This window comes from Falco naumanni, chromosome Z (assembly GCF_017639655.2).
Source record: "Falco naumanni isolate bFalNau1 chromosome Z, bFalNau1.pat, whole genome shotgun sequence".
NCBI lineage: Eukaryota > Metazoa > Chordata > Aves > Falconiformes > Falconidae > Falco > Falco naumanni.
In genome coordinates, this window is record NC_054080.1 from 46,285,707 (window position 1) to 46,306,718 (window position 21,012).

Below are 21,012 nucleotides of genomic sequence, written 5' to 3' on the forward strand. Positions count from 1 at the left end.
CAAGTTTTCTCCCAGCTGCACCCTTCCAAAGTAGTTTTCAGAAGTAATGGGGAGAGGAAAGTGCACAACTGAACAGTTTTGTTGCCAAATTGCTTTTTACCTTTGATGAAAATGCCTATATAAAAATGGACACCACTTTGACAGTAAAAGTTGATTAGTTTGAAATCACTAGAAACTACAGAATGGTTTCATATGATCACAATTCTAAGAACAAGGAAACCAATAACTGTGTATTAATAACTAACAAACAAACCCAACTTTTTTTTTTTTTTTTTTTTTTTTAATTCAAGTCTGGACATTTCAAATGCACTTTCATCATCCTGTTTATGAATATATAGGCATCTTCCAATTTTGCTCTGCACTGAACCTAAAGGATGTGAAAGCATTTTATATTTTTTTCATCAAATGTCTAAGTAACCTTACCATCTTGAAAAAAGGCTAAGCAAGCTGCCTAGGGCTGTCTACTTCTTCATTGAACTCTGGGAACTCTTAAATCTCATTGCCCTGCTCATCAGCAGCAATATCCAGGGTACTAAACAGTGTCTCATTACTTCAAAAATGTTGCTTTAACTACAACATTGTGACCTTACATGTTGCTTCTTGCCCTCAGCCACATTAAAAATGACTTTGAGGTGTCTCTCCAATCTACTGGTATTTTAACCACAATTTATAGTAGATCACTGCATTTTTCTTATTCTCTCTAGTGCTTTCTTCCTCATCCACCCCCCAAGTTAAAAATATCCAACAAAATGGAACCCAAAATATAACCCCAGATGAGTGCTAGAAAGGGGAATGCAGCTCAGCCCAGAGAGACTTTCAAAATGGTGTGTAGGCTGTGCACAGATTTTATCCTCTGCCCTTGTCTAACTGCTACAAATACTGCCTGTTGTGCAGTGCTGCAATACAGTTGCAAAACAAAAAAGGCAAAAAAAAAAAAAAAAAAAAGAGGGGTGGCTGGGGAAGCATAGGTATGTTTTATTCTGTTGTGTACAAAGTTGCTCTGTTTGTTCTAATTCCAGAATGATCCATGCAAATGACAGCCCTTACAGAAAGCTCCTATGGAGACATGAAAAGCCTGAAAACTCTAAAATCATATAGAATTTAGTATAAAATTTTAATTTATACTAAGAAACCTTCAAGAATTAAAAAGATTAAATAAATCTAACAGACTAAGAAATTTTAAAAATGTCTTTTGTAGTAATTATACTTTTTCCTTAGGTTCATTGGATAGTTAAAATGTGTATAATCATCTCTCATCTTCTGAAACAACTGCATTTGGTTACTTGGCATTCCCCCAATGCAAGTGAAAGAGAAGGAGACCCCCATCTTTTTCTCCCAAACTATGTAGGTTTTTCCAGTAAGGGAGTAGGCAAAGGGAACAAACACAGTTCAGACTGATCTTCAGATTCCAGATGGGACTTGAAATATTATCAGCTGGAAAGAAAACCCAGACGCAAATCTGACATGTGAGACACCAGGCAAATATGAAAAACAGCCCAAACCAAAAAACCCAAATTGGTGCTGGCTAACAGCACTCTCAGTTGCTTTGCCATTTGAATGTAGGAAAATGTGAGGTCTGCTGCTGATTTGCTTCAGGTGACTGCCATTTCTCAGGTTACCATTTAGGTTATCTGTCTACATTTTTTACCAGACAAACTCACTCCTTGAATAATCCTTTCCACTTCAGTATTTCTTAAATAATTCCATAGTATCCATAGTATTCTAGAGGGGCAGATAGCTTACTAAGGTGAAAACAAATTTATTTGCATGTGACAACTGTGTTGTGAATTTTTTGGCTAAAATTGCCAGCAATAGTGCCAAAGTAAGTGAGGTGAACCAAGGGAGAGATTTTACAGTGCTTGTGGATTTCCTTCCTGACAGGCATTCGCTATAACAGCTAAGCGGCTGACTGCTTCCCCATGGATCCCATCGAGCAGCACAAGGCTCAGCTGGATTAGGAAAGGCAGCCTAAAAGTGAGGCAGTTGTGTATACCATCACCACTTCCCTGGCCTAGGACACCTTTCTCCCCCAGCAAATGTGGCTGTGATGAACCATCAGTCTGAGAGGAATGAACTTTGAGACTGGTTTTGCTCTTTTTTTGAATTTACCTGAAAACCTGAGAAAAAAAATTCTAAAAGATTTATTTTGCCTCCCCCTGCCCACCCTTTACAATTGATTGATAGTCAGGAATTTGTAGGAATGTAGTACTTATGTACATTGCTGATAATAAACACCACCACTGAATAGTGTACACATACTCCCAGAAGTGAGGATATAATTCTGTCCTCACTTTTGAGTTGAAGATGAGATTACATGCCAACAGGACACTAAAGCATAATCCAGTTAACATATGTATTTTAAAAATTAAATGAATATAGAAATTATGGGTAAAAGATGTAAATGTATATGACGTGCAGTATTTTAGAATGAGGCATTTAGCTAGTGTTTTAATAGTGCAGTGTGTTGAGATAAAAATCAGAGTAGACCCAGCTGAGATGGATCCAGACAAGGTGTCTGGTCAGCCTTAACGGCATGCTTCACAAATCAACAGAAAATGAAAAAGAAAAAAAAAAGAAAAGTAAGTTAGAAATTTTAGAGTAGCATACTTTTTTGTACATTTCTCAGACACTAGGTTGATCTCCAGGAGTGTGGCTCAAATGTACATGCACTTCCCAGATGAGCACTTTTGCTGAATCCCAAACTTAGAAATAATGTAGCAATATTAAACAACAACATATAAAGAAAACCACAAAGAAACCCTTTTGGTTTGCTAAAATAATAGTAATTAAAAAAATTCTGCTCCAAGCTATAAGTTCAATTGCAGTTTAGATGTAGCATAACAATTTTAGAACATGTTTATCTTATTTGAGAAAGTACAAACCCTGTAGTACTCTAACATGAATACAGTGGCTGATTTAGCTTAGAACAACTTGGAAAATACATGTAACAAAAAATTTTAAAATAGTGAAAAAATGTAAGTATAGTCGTAAAACCTTTTGAGTGCCAATCAGGTCACTTTGATTGTACAACAACATCACCAACCATTTGCTCATGCTCCCAGTCTATTGCAGAGGTAACACTTTCACACAACTGAGCCTCAGACAGACATGACATGTTGCACATATTTTGTGCTGAAAGAGTGGCAGATTCTAATTCCCTGCATCGTCTGTCTCTTAGGAAGGAGGAACTAGGTGCTGCTTTTCATTTTGGCATCACCACTTTTGCCACAGCTCCTAGTTTCCTTGATACAGAACAACAACATGTCTACACTTACAGCTGGAGCTGAAACCATCAGGAATTTTGCTTTCCCTAAGCCTCAGTACACTGCATCTTTTTGCAAGGTTTAAATGCTGGGCATCTGAATAACACACAAGACTATCCCTAAATCCTTGTGCAAGGGTATGGAGCCTGCCACCCTCTTTTCACACTTAAAACCGATGCTTTATTCAAAGGCACTTTAGTTTTTCAGGTTTTGGGGTTCTAAACTATAATCAGCACTTCATTAAAAAAACCAAACAACAAAACTTTTTGTTCAGTCAATTGCCATACTTGTTGCACTATGGTAGTTACTTAGTACAATATCAATAAATGGCCACTTGTAGAGGGACAGACAGAATTCTGCTTGTGGAAGGAAGTCATAGTTTTATGAGATAAACCTCTAATTATGCTTTTGGAGCAGGATGAAGTTTCATACCCCCAGTTATCATGCCTTTGAAATGAAATGAATTTTTAAAAAGAAAATAAAAGGAAAAGGAATAAAAATGAGGGAATTGGGTAAACTCAGTGAGAAGCTTTGTGATTTTAAGTGCTCGTTTACTTCCTCGCATGCCATGCTGCCTCTGAAAACAAAGTGTAAACATAAAAAGAAGTAAGCATAAAAAAGAGGTTTCATCTGTATCCACAGTAATGATTCTGTGCTAACCAGGAAGAAGAAATGAACATGGAACTTCTGAAATATTTGACATCAGACACATATATGTCTGTCCACCTGTTAAATTGGGGGGATTATTGATGATACAGGTATGTTTATTACCTTAACTAGCTCAGGAAAAATCAACACTTTTCTTTCATTCAAACTTGGTCAATATTGAATAAACACAAGATAAATTATGAAAACACTACCCTTTCCTAAGGTAGTACATATGATAAAAAGGATATCCTAAACAGAGCTTTAACGGATGCCATCTGCCCCTGGAAAAGATACTTCTAAATGCTGCCAAGGTTTACACATATTTAAGTAGGACTGATGAACATCTGTTGCATGTCAGTGTTTGCTAAAGGTATATTGTTTGTGAATCCTTGTTCATCAACCGCATCATTTCTCATGACCACCCCTCTCCTTTGGCGTAACGCACCGGGTGTAACCAGGAGGTTTAGTTTAAATTGAAAACTGGCATTTTCCTGATCACCAGCAAAATGCATCCTGAGTAGATAGTATATAAAATACTGGCTTTCATTCTGATTGCACTGACGTGAGCAGTCTTGCCTTCCAATAAATAAATAAAGCAAAAATCTAATAACAGATTTACTGGTCCCAAAGAATTGCATCACATGGTTTAGCATAAAGGTGGTGGCAGTGAGTAGGTAACTGAGAAAAAGCACACTGGATTAGATCCTAATGAGGTGCAGGAGCTGAAGGTCTAACCCAGTATTATTAGACTGGATGCTCAGTATGAAGTTAGGTATAAAGCATTTAGGTCTGAAATCAAACCAATGGATGAGAAAAAAAGAAGTGACCCTTTATGTCCCAAGTATACCAACGAACTTGTGGTGGACACCTGTTAGGGTATCCCTGTCACCAAACTGGTAAAAAGGAACCATTTAAAATGTTCTTTATCTGCAAGATAATTTAGCATTACAGATTTCTGTTTAAATAATTGTGAAGTGATGCCAGAAGCATGTTCTGAAACTGACACCCCAATATTAGATGAAAAAATACTTTTGTGACCATTCATTATGATGAAGAAGTTCCTCTATCCTGAGCCATTTATTGAGCACAGACACATGATCTAATAGGACATCATCTGATCAAAATTGGATACCTGACTTTGGAGTATGAGAATCATAAACTTGCTTACGGTCTATCTGGTCTGCAAACACTTCCCCATAGATCATCCAATAAGGCATGTAAAAAATGTTTTTCGCCAGCTTCCATGAAGGCTCCTCATTGGGGAAGAGAATAGCCTGTCTTGCGACACCAAAGCTCATCAGAACCACCAACATGATGATGACGAAGTACATCATGTCTATCATCTGAATGTAATGACAGGAAAAGAGAGAGAGAGAGAAGGGAAAAGAATTATCGAGGAACTTATTTATCCATATTCTTATCATTATATGCTGCAAAAAAGTTTGTAAAAATTAGAATTTTCAAAAACAGATTTTGAAAACCTATTCTTAGTTTTACACATAACAAACTTAATTTTCAAACCAGTGAGGCAGTATTATTGTGTCCTTGGTTTTACCCAGTGTTGCTTTTAGGAACAATTTAAATGTTATGAATAGGCTTGAAAATACAAGATACCATTTAGTCACACCTGTTGCCTGAACAGGAATATAAGTTCACTGGAATCAGCAGTCTGGTCTAGGCAAGGATCAGGAAATGATTTATTGTTCATATGCACCTAGTGGCAACTTTACCAAAGCAAAAAGGCTGACATGGATTATTTTATTCACTGGTAGTCACTGTCTTTGAGTAAAGGAAGCAAGCGACATCTAACATAAGGAGTAACGGGTGGCAGAATAGGCTGTTACTGCAACGTAAGGGACAACATGGTGGCAATCAGTGAGAAAGGAAAGCTGTGATACTGACTGGACTAGAAATCAGCTTGATGGGGGAGTTTGACAAAGGCCATATTAAAAAAAAATTAATAATACAGATAACAGACACTAAACCATATTCTTTTTTATTGTTGAAGGCTTCATTAGCATATGCTCAAGTTTAATTCCTGAAAAAAGTGGGACAGCAATCCTGGGAGGCTGAAGATTAGAAGAGGAGCTGTGCTAGAAAAGACCTTCCAGAGGGCAGAGTAATGGGCACTAAGCAGGTACAGCAGAGATGCTTTATAACACAAAATGAATGAGAAAAAAATGGGAGTCCCATAAGGTCCCTGGTAAGATTCCTCTAAAATCTTTAGTTAGAGGCTGACTTACAGGTCTTCAGTTACAAGGTTTGTAAAAACAGAGCTGTTTTTCACAGATTTGGATGTAACTTTTGTCTCTGGCCAAAACTTGACCCAAAACTCCTCTAAACTTTATGAGTTTTAATCCTTCCAGTCTCTGCATTTTCTGGCTCAGCTGCATTCTGCCTTCCCTGCAAGGCAGGCATGCAACCAACCTGCACATCAACTGGCAGCTGTATCACTCCATGGGGGACCTGCTGCAGCGCAAAAGCAGGGCTGGTCATGACAAGAGCTGGTAGAAGAGGGATGCAGTTTCAGCTCATGGATCTGGCACTGCTGGTGGGGGGTGGGGTGTTCTTCAGTTCTAAAACACGAGAGACCTGAGATCAAAGTAACACTGACAAAGTATCTGACAGAGAAAAGAGAAAGAAACAGAGGAGCAAACAGAAAAGGATATTCTCGTATTTATTGAGAGAGAGGCTGTAGGAGCAACACACCTGTAGGACAGGGCTCTGGTAGGAAAGACCCAAGGAGGTGGAAAGAAGGAACTGGGGACAAGTGGAAAAGAACAGGGGAAAACAAAAGTTTTGAGGTCCACAAAAAAGTGCAGGAAAGAAAGAAAAAAACCTGGGGACATGAGAGAGGAAAAGAAATACCTTAAAGAATTAAAAACCAGACAAGTAAATCACCAACATTCCTGTTATTCAGAGCATTAATCTTTCAAGAAAAAGATTGAAGAGGAATTTCAGACCATTGTACATCAGAGAGGTCCTGAAACAGGAAAGCTGCATAATTACATTTGGTTCTTACTGCTTTTAGGGAAGGAATTTGGAGATGAAACCTTTCTTCTCTGAATTTGGAGATGAATCCTTTCTTCTCTGATGAAACTTTGTTTCAGGTAGAAATATATATCATGATAAGATGTAATACAATACCTATTTTAAAGTATCATGCAAGCAAATAAACACAATGAGTATGTGGTGGCAATTTAAGATAATTTCTGAAATGCTTGCAGTATTTCTGATCAGGAACCACACAGGTTTGACCTGATGTTGCAAGAAATAGAATTTTCAGTGCTATTCTCTATTCAAGCTGCATATTAGTTTTCCCCTCCTTCAACTGGCTAACTTTCTAAAACCTCACTAGCTTGTCTGAAATCCGGTTAAATAGATGGGTGAGTTTGTGCTGACTTTAATGGGCATTGTATCAGGCCCTTTGGCCCGTAGGGTCAAATAACAATCGGTATTTTAACAAGGCAATGGCCATTTCAATCATGCTGAAGAACTCGTCACCTGTTTAAAAAGGTGATAAAATGAGGAGCTGTTGGTGCAGTTTTATGAACAAGCTGGCTCCATCTCCCCATTTTTATCTGCAGAGAAGCTAAGAAAATGTAGACATTCCCACACAGTAAGTCCCACACTGTAAGGGATGTACCTCTGACTCTCTTGACATGCCACAGTGATTTCATTTCATTCCCATATAAAAGGGGAGTAAATCTATCGTGGTGCAGAGATTAGGAAAGTACATTATAATAAGCACATTCTGTTACAGAAATTAGTAGATAATAATGAACTTGGTCATTCAGCTTCCTCCTCCTACCCTTCACCTTTGCTTTAGCCCATTGATTTTAAATCACTCAAGCCCATTCCTGCACCTTGCCTAATTTCACTTGCTTATTTGTTCACAGTGCCAGAGGTAAAACCTATTAAAGCTATTTTGGATACAAGGTAGAGGCAGGTGAAGAGAAAATTCCTTAACAATGGGAAAGATGGAAAGAGTCATCTTTTTCCTCCCGAGTCTAGAATTTACTCACAATAGAAGCTCAGGATAAAACCTAAGGTGATAAATATGATCTGTTGAGGAACTCAATAGCTGTGATGGGCTTACTCTGTAGAAATATGTATAACCAGCTTGATATTTTCCATAGTACTGAATATATACTTTCAAGACCATAAAATGAAAAAGACAGACATGTGATTTAAACAAAACTGCACAAGGGAGCTCATTGCAGCCTGGAGCAAGCAGGTGCAACTCCCAGAGAAGTCTGTGCATGATATAAATGGGCTGGCCATTACACAGGGGAATAAGTTGGCTGTAAAATATATGTGAGAGGCAAATTTGTGTAACTCAAACCAGCTGGGCATTGCATGTGTGGGCAAAGTGGATGTGTCAGAGTTGCTGAGTGCATGGAAAGTTGGATGAAGCATGAAAATCAAATAACAGGAAGGCACAAAATAAAAGAACTTCCCTCCTTTAACAGTTGCCCACACCTTCAAAGTACCCTGGTAGCTAAATTCAACACCCTTTGAGTGGATGCTGAGCCTACAGAGGCCAGTGATTCTCCTGCATTTGTTTTCCAGAGAAAGTGGAGTGAGGCCTGATTTGTTGCACACATGTGAAGATGACAAAGGAATGGAAATAATATAATTTTGCTAATTTCAACCACTTCCTTTCTGTCGTGACCCCAGGAGAAAAATAAACCACTGTTTATACTATTGGTGAAGCTAGGCTCCTACCAGCCATCCATAAGAGACTACTTGGCTAATCCATTTATTACTGAACTGGTTTTCAGGCTGCCTTTTCTAGCAGCACAGATATGAAATTTCTTGTGTGTGGCATCTTGTGTGTGAAAATTACAAGAGTAGGACGGTACCTGGCTTTAGGAGTTTTATACACTGTGTGTTGTGTAAGCCCCAGTGACCACCAGATCCCCTGACAGAGGGACATAGTCCACGTGGGGCAGGAAAGAAACAGACGATAATGTAGTGTTTTTCCATTGGTCTTTCACCCTTTCTCTTGTTCTGCTGTCCTTTTACAGTAACCTCCAGCAAGAACTGTTGAGTGTTTTCACCTCTGTACTCTGGAGCTCTGCAAAATCCCTCCCATAAACATCCTATTGTCTTCCTTGAAGGAAATTAGTGCACTTCAAAATACTGTTTGCCAGACATAATGATGCAACAACCACTTCCTTTTGTGTTTTCTCCCCCCCCCCCCCGCCCTGCGCCCCCCCCCCCCCCCCCCCCCCCCCCCCCCCGCAAGCTGTTATTTCTTTGTCAAACCCACCACTGTGTTTGGAGTTGAAAGCTGGTAAATTGAAGTATTAAGATGATGGTCCTCCAGTTACCTGTTGGGTAGGGAGTCTAACTGGACATATATTTGTATTTCAGATTTATACCTGCTTAGAATCAGTGAGCTTGTTGTGACTAATGTAGTACCAAGGAGGGACTGCAGTCCACGCATTCATATATGTCCCTTTTTCCTGTGATGGTGAGGAAGGAGGGTAGCTAGGTCTTTTCATGAAGGACCGTGGTTAAGGCAAACACAACAGACAGCCTATTTGGACTTGCTGATTATTCTCCACATAGCAATCAGACAGAAGTAATATTTGTATTTAGAAAAGTTAATATTTTGTTTACAAAACAAACAGTTTACATCTTTTACTGAATGCCGGCTTCAAGTGGGTTTTATGCTATTTAAAAAAAAATAAATCTTAAACTCCAGAACACACTAAATGACCATGATTTACACAACAAGGGCTGGATAACTGCATATAAAACATGAGCACGTATATTAGCTACATGTGTAGGTACTCAAATATGAAGGACACCTGCACGTGAATCTGTCAAATCAGCCATCTTCTTTAACTCAGTGCTGCTTTAATGCAACTTTTCTGTTGAAATGTAAAAAGGAAAAGCCAAAAAGTAAAAAATTATACATCTGGCAGCAAATACCTCTCAGTACCTCCTGTATACATTTACTGTTACATAAACTATTCGTACTCCTGCCATGTTGTGTAGAGGGGACAGAGGCTGCAGTTACAAAGAATGATTTCTCATCTTATAAGGACACATCTGAACAGGAAAGATGGAAGAGCATATGGATGTGGAGCAAACTATAGAAAGTTCACAGTCTTGATCATAACTATTAAAGTTTTGAACATACCACGCCTATTACAACACACCTTCTTGAAAGTCTCAAGGTACAAAACCTTCCTTTTTTTTTACCTTAACAAACTCCTTTACAACTAGTTGAGAACTAGCATCCTTTGTATTTTCTGCAAATAAGACACAGACGTATAGGATTGACGGCTTTGCTGTTGAAGAGAGATCTCAGAGAAAGACAAGCAACACATCATCTAACAGAACAGGGAGAGTTTAACCTTCAGTTCTGGGGGTCTACGCTGAAGTTGTGATTCAGTAAGGCACTAATTTATAGCTTACATGAAAATGCTAATGTAAAAAAAAAAAAGTATAGATAAATCTGCAGTGATGTCATTGGCCAAAGAAATTAAGTCAAGAACATGTTGGTAAAATATAAGAGTACACCAGCTTCTCTTACCATTTTCCCAATCATCATAACATATGGTCCCAAATACTTGTTTACTCCGAAGATGTCTAACAATCGTATATACCAGTAAATGATGTTTACACAGTATATCACTCGGCCATCACTCCGGAGTGGCAGATCTTGCAGACGGAGCACCATCCCAACGGAGAACAGGAGGATAGCTATAAGATCAGTAACATTCCAGTACTCCTGGAGCCAAACTTTTACTTTCTGTAACAGTTTCCCAGGTTCTGACATCAATATCTGAAGGACAGAGGGCATGGAAAGGAAAGCTGTCTTAATTTAAGCTTGAAGAAATCTATAGTAAACAGATATATGCCACACAGGCCAGAAGCAAAGCTGATAGACCCCTGTCATATAAATAACTCATGTACTCCCGGATTTTTTGGAGAAACCTTCCATTTCAACCTTCTTAGCCTGTACCTATGTGTAAGATACTTAAAAGGAAAAGGATGTAAAACTTACTTGCTCTAAAAGCTCCGTGAAGCCAGAAAAAATACACGTATTTCTTTCTGTTTTTCAAATTTATTGACCCTACATAGAGTCTTGGAATAGAGGGAGAAATATAGAAAGTTAATACTCACATTTAAAGAAGCTGTAGAGTTAAATAAAATTATTCTAAAATGTGTCTCAAACTGTGAAGAACTAGTTCATAACCATGAAGATGTGGATTTAGCATTTAATCCAATGAGATAGTAGCTACTACTTGGACCTGGTTTTGGAAACTGAGTTCCACAACTGAGAATATAATTCACAAAAATAATTTATCTTACCTTATGAATTTATCACCATTCTATTTTCAAGATCATTTGGGAGACTTGATTGTTTTCCCAAATTACTGTTGAAACTATTCCTCAAGCAATTTCTATGAATAATTTTAGTGAGTTAACAAGCTGTTTGTTTTAATTTTCTATATTTAGTCTGAGAACATTTGAGCAGACTCATAGAGTTCCTTAAAAAGATGAATGCCATTCTTATAATTTTTTTATAATTCATTTTCAGAATGAATTTTAGGCTCATCTTTTGAGAACAATCTCCAACATCTGCTTAAAAATCCATTACAACAAATGTTCTTGATAAACTTTTGTGAAAAGGACAATCTGGGGTGAATGATGACACAAAAATGGCACACACTCCCGCCAGCAGCCTCCCACCTACTGAGCCAGTGGTGCTTAGTCCCTATCAGTGTTGCAGAGTCCTCCTGTGGCTGCTGCCACTGTTTACCTTTTTCTTTCGGTTAGCAAAGTACACTCATTATAGGCCACACAAGTAGTGTCTTTTCCTCTGTTCTTTTTATTTATAATATGGAGTTTACCACACAGTGTTTGAAATCTGTCTTTGAGGTCTAAGTGCCTGTTGCAAGACCATTTTTAGTTTAGTCCTCAAAAGCATTTGCTGCAGAAAATACAAATATATATGGTAACAAATTCAGCCCAGTGGTACAAACGCGCTGTTTCAGCGGAGGTCAACAGGACTCGAACTGCTCACATCAGGGCTGAATTTGGCCTCTGGTGTTATTGTGGAATAAATGCACATTTGGCCAAGTGAAAAGGGCACAGCAGTAGCTGCAAGTGGGAGACACTGTGAGGGGCCGGGAATGGCAGAATAATTTCACTCTGCCTATAGACTGAGCACCACCTTAAATGTTCTGTCTCTGCTCTACAGGCCTGCTTCAGCATCTTTAGGGAGATGCATGCTATAGCCTCACATAATTAGCAAAAATTTTCAAGATTAAAAGGGGGAAATCCTATTAGCAATGTGCTACAATATTCAATGTGAATCTAAATTTTCCCCTAGTTATGGCTGGTTTTATTTAAAGCTTTTGCTTGAAATACTCGGACAGACAGAACAGCTGTAAATTTTGAATGAACTGTATTTGGAGTGGGGTGAGGATTCAAACATGGGCTTTTTAATTGTCATGCTATCACCATGTCTCCATGTCCATTCTGTTACAGCACATCTTCTTTTCCTCCCCCTGAAACATGCTTCAGTTTCTGGACCATATTTCAAGGAATATAGGTTGAGCTTTAGTATAAGTCAGAAAACCATCCTATACTTGTGAATGGTATTAAATGTGCACCACACAGAAATCTGAACAGAGAAATTCCGTGGGAGAAAAAGAAGGAGAGAGATTGTTAATTTTAAAATGGAGGGAGATGGATTTCTTTAGTGCTGTGTTTTTAACAATCCATCCGCTTTTCTGCAAAAATTAAAAAAAAACAATTTTATGATAAGCCCCTTCATCAAAAATTAACCTGTGCAAAATAGTAAAAACAGATACTAAAATGAAAAAAAAAAACCACCCATGCTTATTTATTTTATATTCTGTCATGGTTGGGGTGATTTTACCTCTCTCATCTTCTCTATTCCCAGAGTGAAAATGTACGAGATGACAATCCATTCCTGTGTAGATGGCCAGCGATCCATCTTCACTAACACTATATAATTGAACAGCATCAAGTAGCCTATATATGCCAGCTGCAAACAAACAAAATGAATATCAATAATCACTATATTTATACAGCTAAGCCAGTCTCTTGGGTATGATTTGATATTCCTAATTTCACTGCAACCAGAGTTAAACAGACAAAAGAACAATCAGACAGTGTTCTGGGTTGTCTGAAAAAGCTCACATTAAATCACATACAATGTGGAATCTGCGAAATACATGCACAAATGCTGTCTCCTCCAGCTACAGCTGTCTCCCCAACAAAATTATATTAATGCTGTCCCCCTAGATCATCCCACAGTGATGGCAATACTGATACGACTATGCCAACTACCAATCTAAGTTACCTACGTGAAAAAGACTTCTCTCTCATCTGCTTCTAACAGCCTTTACTCCTCCGATGCCCTCCTCTGTGTTTTCTCTCCCTATTCACCTAACCTAGGCTGACTCTGGCATTCCAAATCCTTTTTGTACAGTCCTTGCTTGGAGCCCAGAAGGTTCTAGGTGCTGCTAGAAGTCTTCCTGCCCACTGTAGTATGGACCTAAATATACCATGATTCCCCCAGAAACACTGCTACTCCTACCACTTCGTTGCTGCAGCAAGCAGCCGTGCATTTATTTGCCTGAAATTTTTTGCAAGTTTTTATGTGTAATTGTTTTTCTTTTCCTTCTCTAATATATCTACTTACCAGCCTATTTTTTGACACAGTGGAAAGTGTGGATTATGTTTTTAGTTTCTTTTTCCTGTCTTTCTACATCAGGAATGTAATGAAACTGTCAGTCAAAAAAAAAGGCAAGACAGGCAAATTGCATCATCAAGCTCATAAAACTCAGAGAAACCAGTGTCACACTGGAGCATGGGCTGTAGCACTGGCAAGTGGCTGTGGCTGAAGTCTGTGGTGGCCAGAATCCGACTGCCTGTCTACTTTGCCTTTCCAACAGCAGCCCTACAAGAAAATGCTTCTTAAGCCAAATCTAAACCAGAAAGAAGATGATTCAGTTCTGTGCATGAACAATTTAGTCACTGTGGTAGAAAGCTTATTCCAAAAACCTCTATTTCAATGTAGTTTTTCTCTCTCAACTGCATGCGACTCACAACTATCGTATACTTGGTGTCAGACTTAACACGAAACAACCACAAGAGGGGCTTGAGACTTTTGGGTAAGATTATTTCAGTGTTCAGCACCTCACAGAGCAGGATTTATAGTCCTGTTGTATTTGCTAGAGAACATCACTTCTGCTCTGTGCAAAAGCCACAGGGTTTTGGCTTTTCCTCCAGCTGACAGTTCGAAGGACACTCGAGAGAATTATTTACAAAGGCCATAACTATCGGCACAGAGAAGACAGCCAACTGAACCACTGCTCTTGTCTACATAAAAGGCAGGAGGAAATGACCTCATTTGTCTTTCAGTTTGTGCATGATGACGGATTGCATCGCTCAGGTCTAGAGATTGGTCTTCGCTTAACACTCCTAAAGGAAATGGAAAGCAATATTGACTTAGGTCAGCATCTTGGGTGTGAGTCAAATTAGCAGAAACACTGTCTGGGCAGGCAGAACTGGACGCACACCTCCCCAGCTGAAACAACACCTTGTGCAAAAAGCCAGGGGATACTGTCACCTAACACCCCTCCTCTTAGACCTTATTGATTAGTAATTATCAGCAAATTTATTAATTTGGTCTGACTCAGCAGCTTTTGGTGAGCATTTGCAGTTAGTATGGCAAAAGAATAGGGACATTAAAGTTACAAAGGTGACAGAAACCGCCAGACTTTCAGTGTAACTAGGGGCTTTTGCTTCTTCTTGGTTTTCTTATGAGGTGTTAGGTTTTTTTGGTTTTGTTTTTTTTTTTTTTTTTTTTTTTTTTTTGTCAATGCAAATTTACTGAAAATTGCTGAAAATTTTTGCTTGGGAAAATAAAGGATAAAAAAGCTTCTTGATTTAAGAATAAAATGATGCTGAATCTGCACCACTTTAATCCAATAAACAAGCCCTTCAGATAGTGAGTGACACCCTCCTTCTCCCTCCCCCATACCTGTAACTTGCTCCTGCCTTCCAGGAGGATGTCCTGATCCCACACTGTGATCAAACCTCAGTACAGCTGCCCATGCTGGTACTCAAGTTCTTTGAAAGTGCTACTACAGATGTAACTGAACTCTCTTCTTGCTTTCACATGGTTTGACAAAGAGCTAGAGGCTGTCATTTTCGCCCCTGAAGGCAGTACCTGAAGAAGCTAAGGAGAGGAATGCTTGCTAAGAAGTTTCTAGGGTGAGTTGCTCCCCACCCTCCCTATGGATGTTGTTCCATTCTATAGAAAATACTTGAATACTCATTATGGTAAGGATCAAACAAGGAAATTGTACCAGCAGGAGAGTGCTTCAAGAGGAGACTACCCTCCCTTTTTCTCACTGATTGCAATAATTAGATTATTATAAAGTGAAGTGGCCCCAAAACGCAAAAGTTAGGGCAAAGCTGTTTTCATGTTTAGAAGACGAGTCTTACTTGGGTTTCAATTCCCTCTGCAGCTATTCCTCCTCCTCAGAGGTAGAAATTTGGTCTCTTATATCCTTCTAAAATCTCAGTCTAAGGCTAATAGTTAAAAGGGGAAGGCCATCCTCTTCTCAAGCAATCTGTGAGACAAAACCTATGAATCATGGTTTTCAATGTAACAGCACAAAACAAAACAGAGTAGTTGAGTTTTGAAACTAGTGCACATCCAGAGAGAAAGGCTAAAGTTTCTTTGGGTGAGAAAACACTGCTGAGCCAAAATGTTACTTACTCAAACATTTCCACCTTTAACCTACTCGTGTATTTCAAGAATGAAAGTGGATATAGCTATAGAGTGATAGCAGATACGTATAAGATTATTTTAGATGGCACACAATAGCCATAATAAAAGTCACTTTTCTTGCATTTTGAAATCTATGATTAGTATTTCTGTCTGTGTGCTTGTAAGAAGTGTGTTAGGCTGTGCAATTTTAACTCTCATGTGAAAGTTCTTTTGCTTTTAGGCTCCAGTAGTTTCTCAATATACCCAACTGGTCAGGCACTGCAGACAGCATCCGCCTTATTTTGCTCTTTAAGTTCAGTTTAGCCAAGATCCAGCTTTAATAAGTGACCTTGATCGAGACCTGCCTCGGGACATAAAACTGTAGGAACAGGTCTAAATGGAAATGCAGTATTGATCTTTTTCTCCCATCTCAGAACTGAACTAACAGGGAAAGACAGGGTACTTCTTTCTGTTTACAGCATAAAGACTTTTCTGGTTATGCATAATACATATTGCAATTGTTAATGCAACTAGGCTGCTTATGGGCAGTTTCTGGACTCACTGGCCTGATTAATGTTTGATGGCCACATAGTCCAGCAGGTAGTTGATCCAAGTAGCCAAACTGGAGCTATTTGCTAGCATAAGCTGTCCACCACAGTTTAGTTTCTGTTGATGTGAGTTGTTCCTGCTGTCTGTTGACATACTGTATGGACTTCAGCAAGGCAATTTTTCAATAGGAAGTCATCTCCAGAAGGATGCATTCTTTGTGATTTTCTGTGCATTCAGCAGAGTAATGGAAGATACAACTGGGAAGGACCACCTGAAATCACCTGGCCAATTCCATGGTGCTAAGGCAGGATTAATTACAGTGTACCACAGTGGATGTATGTTTTGATAAGATAGACCTAGAAATCACAAATAATGGAAGTTCTACCATCTCCTTACACAGTGTATGACACTACTTCTCAGAGCAGTTAGAAACTGTTTCCTAACATCTTACCTAGAGCTGCATTGCTGCAATTAAAACCATTACTTGTCCTTTTCAACAAGGACTTAGAGATTATTCCATTTTGTTCCTCTCCACAGCTACTTACACAGATTTGAAGACTACTACATTCCTTCTGTAGACCTTTTTTCCAGAGGAAACAACCTTACTGCCTTCAATATTTCCCCTTAAGTCATATTCTACAGACCTCTTGAAACATTTTTCTTGTTGTCACATGATGCAGAAGCTGAACTAGGATACACTACTCCCGCCAAGGAGACTGAAAGGATTACCTTCTGCATTCATTTTACTTTTTAATCTCATCCTTCTACACTTTGGTGCAATTTGCAAGTTCAATAATTAATCTCTACTCCATCGTCCGAGTTTTGACTGAAAATATGAGATAGCACCTGATGTAGGAGAGAACCTAATGGAATCCTTTCCAATCCCTGCTTCCAGCTTGATAGTGAATAATTAATATCTGCTGTTGAAGACTAATTGCCAAAAAGCTTTGTATCCACATAGTAACTTTAATATAGCAGTTATTAATTTATCTGTGAGAACACCCTGTGAAGTTTTTGATGCTGTCTTACTTTGGTCAAAATATACAACACAATTCTTCTCTGCTCCATCTGCAAGGTCTGTTTCTTTATAACACAGGGAGATTATATTTATTTGACAGGATTTGTCACTGAAAAATGTACATAAGGTGCTACTCATGTCTTTAATATCTTGTGGGTAGTTTCACAAACGTTTTATCTAAGAGATACTCTGCAGACTAGTCAAAACAGAACAAGGAAAAAATGTTCCAAGGAAAGACGTGCTCTATCTGCTTCTGTTTTTTCGCCAGTTATTGGATGATTCAATATCCTGATTCAGTCCAGCCTCCCATTGGGCTTACTTTTGGGAACTCTTCTATTGGGAGTTGTCCTATATGGAATTCCTTGGGAGCACTGACTGCAGTAAACTGTCATTTATTGCTGTATTTGAAGAAAAACATACACAGTCATTCAAATTTTAACCATTACTTCCTGAACGAAATGGTGGCTTTTAAAATTCGTGGACAGGTTTGCAAGTGCTAGATGACCTCTACAAAAGATTTTTATTAAACTATTTATGGGCAAGTCCTCCAATGCACACAGATGCAGACTTTCAATGAAATACACAAGATAGCCTTAATCCAATTTCAGTATTTGTCCAAACAGTAGTAATTTGGCAAGGAAGATTTCTTACTGTGTAAAACCAAAATTTAACGATGGGAGCATTGTAGAACTCATAAATCTTTCTTCCAACAGGGATCAGCCTGTGCCTGCTCTGAACTTCGTCTTCCTCTTTCTTTCTTGAGGACTCTCCATTCCCTCGTCCCAGCATTGCCTACAAGAAAGGACATTTTTGTGTTTGTTTCTTTGTGAAAGACAAATGAAGATTATTTTTCAAATATCAGAAGGAAATTATTCAAAACTTTTTTGATTTTTTGATCTTTGGACAAAACCAGGTGACCATAGCTAGGTATAAAGCGTTTGGTTCTCAGATTATCTTTTTTTTTCAGGAAAGCTGCTCTTTAATACTTTGTAAACTGAAACCCCAATGCTCTGGTGGCAACGCTCAGCACCAGTGTGAAATCTTTGACTGGTGAACAGAAAATGAGATGTGGAGAACCTTCCTCCTCTTTGCTGTATGGACAGCAAAATTTTTACCTGACAACAGCTTTTTGTGGTGCACTTCTATACAATAAACAGATGCAGACAGAAAACAGGTAAGTGTTGGTTTTAAACAAAGAGAAGTTCATAAGGCTGAGACTGAGAGAGAACAAGAGGGGGAAAGATGAGTTGACATTTGCTGGACTGGAAGCAATGAAGCCAGTGACTCTTTTTTACATTGATCACTGGATCTGTCATAGCCAATGATCCCACAGTGAACTTCACATGGAGGTAGAAAACTGACCAGTACAGTTCACTGCAGCATTAAGGCCTTGGATTGAAAGATCCTTCTGCATGATTGTAGCTTTTTCCATAATGAAGTTCCAGACTGCTCATGCACTGCCTCTGTCAGGCCTGATCTCACTGTCACCATTGCAATTCAGACTCACTGAAGAGCTACGCTGAGCTCCAGAAACTCATACTTAAGTTCTCAGCTGTAAGTGCAAACCTAACAGGCAAAAGACAGTAATATTGTGTTTACTTTTAACTTCACAGTCAGCTGCAGAGAGGTGGAAAGTATGACCAAACTACATAGTCACTGAAATTAATACTTAGAAGAAGGTGTTCCTTAGTATTTGGAATACAGCACAATCTATTTAGTGTTCTTTCTGAAACAATTATTTTTTGAATAGTGGACTGAGAGTGTATTTTAGGTTAATGTGCCCTGAGTAAGTTCTTACAGTTTGGTTTGTGGCACGTATCGATCGTAGCACACCTGAACATGAAAACAATTACAAGAATTGAGATACAACTGCCCTATCTTTAATTTCACTTATGTACTTAAGTTTTTTCCTCTGGTATTACTACTTTCCATGTGGTCCCTGATATTCCTATTCCTGAATTTGACTATACACAGATGTTGACCTGCACATTTTTAATAACATAGAACAAAGATTCAGGACACAAGCATACTGCGCTGAAACTAACCTGCTGCGATCCTCTTAAAACTGTAGCCTGCTTTGATGAAGTTACTTATTTCCTTTATCTTTTTAGGCCTCCAGATTTCTAAGTTTGTTGCCACAAATGTAGATAAACTGTGTATTAAAAAATTAAATATATCTCTTGATGATTCTTACCGAATACCTAAAATACCTTGAAAGTCCATCAAGAGTTTCACAAAAAAGGAAAAAGATGAAGTGGCTGCTGAACAGAGAAGGAATTCTTGTTAGATAAGCAGACAGTCTGCAAGAACATGAGACTTACTGAATATAACTATAGTAGCAGATATTACACAACCTTCACAGAACCCCAGGTATCATTACCTGAAGTCTACAAAACCTGAGGTGATTCCCTGATCTATATCAGGGATTATTTACTGGGAAAAAAGGTGGAATATGACCTAAATTCTTCTGGAAAATTATAGCCCAAGAAGGTGCTAACTCCTGATGCTGTTTTAGTGAAAGCTGCCATCTGGTGCTACACAGTTTTCTTAGCTTTTTAAAAGGCTTTGTCTTTGCTGTCCTCTGGTGCTCAAGAATTTTGCAGCAGTGTGAAAAGGAATGCTGGCAGCTTTAACAAATGAGCAGTGCCGTGTTTTAGTGAAAAGGATTATTTTACAGACTTTCCTTCATAATTTTATGGATTTACTAATTCTGAGACACCCTTAGCTCTCACTGGAATCAGTGAGTTGTGGATCTTTTTAGAGGATTGTTCTTTTAGTACCTGGATTTATGCTTTAGATCATGGATGCTTATTTCCTGTTTGCTATTGCTTTCTTGTTGATAATGGTGCTGTAATTTTATCTTGTTACAATTATTTTTGAACTAATTGTATCGTGTAATACTGATCTCTCTCCTCCCGTATGCTAAAGATGGCGAATTGCTCTGAGATGGCTGGGGATTAGATTTGACCTGATGTCCCCGACTGTTAATTATACCATAGTATTAACAAATTGAAAAGCCTACCCATTAGAAACATACAGACATAACCTAAGTGACTGTGTTAACAGCATAGCTGCAATGCTGAATGTGAACAAATGTGTTTTCGCTTGCCGCAGGAAGCAATAGGGTGGGAATAACTCAAGACGCTGCTCTGTGTGGGTGGCATGTCTTTCTCTAATACACAGTTTTGGCCATGATTCACCATGAGTCATGCAAGGTAAGCCTGAGAGCAGCTCTACTACATTGTACAGTACAGTACAATTGCATCACTTTAATCTGCGGGGATTGATGTGCACATAGGTTTTACATGGAGATTTTTCTAATCAGTACTCTAGTTTGGTGTGTTTGGGTTTTTTCTGGGGGGGGGGTGGGGGCGGGGGTGTGTGGCCAGATTTTGTTTTATGTAATTGAGGACCGTTCATTGATAGGGAATCTGGACAGTTTTGGATTGTGAGGTTTTGCATTAATACATGCTAATGATCCTGTAATATATTTATATTTATAACATCAATTTCAGTTCTGCCAGAATGATCACAGGCCTTTGAAATTTTATCCTTAGTGGAAGCTACACACTACATGTAGACATACCCCATATTCACACAGAACTGGTGTGGAAATTGTACGTAGCTGGGTGGATGTACTATACCTTTCTCTGCATACCCTGTTGTATCCTATGCTAGGTATGGAAATGCTGCCTCCGTGGTAGTTCTGTTCTCTGTCTTGAAATACTGGTAGGAAAAAAGGCTTAATGCCTTTGAGT

The 21,012-nt window shown here is 38.7% G+C and overlaps 1 protein-coding gene across 1 annotated transcript in view; it reads right to left on the reverse strand.

Moving 5' to 3' along the window:
• TRPM3 (transient receptor potential cation channel subfamily M member 3) overlaps positions 1-21,012 on the reverse strand; it is a 285,325-nt gene that overhangs the window by 20,625 nt on the left and 243,688 nt on the right. Inside the window, exons 19-22 of the mRNA XM_040580618.1 lie at positions 17,906-18,046; positions 12,820-12,948; positions 10,462-10,713; positions 5,080-5,254 (exon numbers count right to left, since the gene is read on the reverse strand). Of these exons, the coding sequence (XP_040436552.1) occupies positions 5,080-5,254; positions 10,462-10,713; positions 12,820-12,948; positions 17,906-18,046 (697 nt within the window). The remainder of the gene's footprint in view (positions 1-5,079; positions 5,255-10,461; positions 10,714-12,819; positions 12,949-17,905; positions 18,047-21,012) is intronic.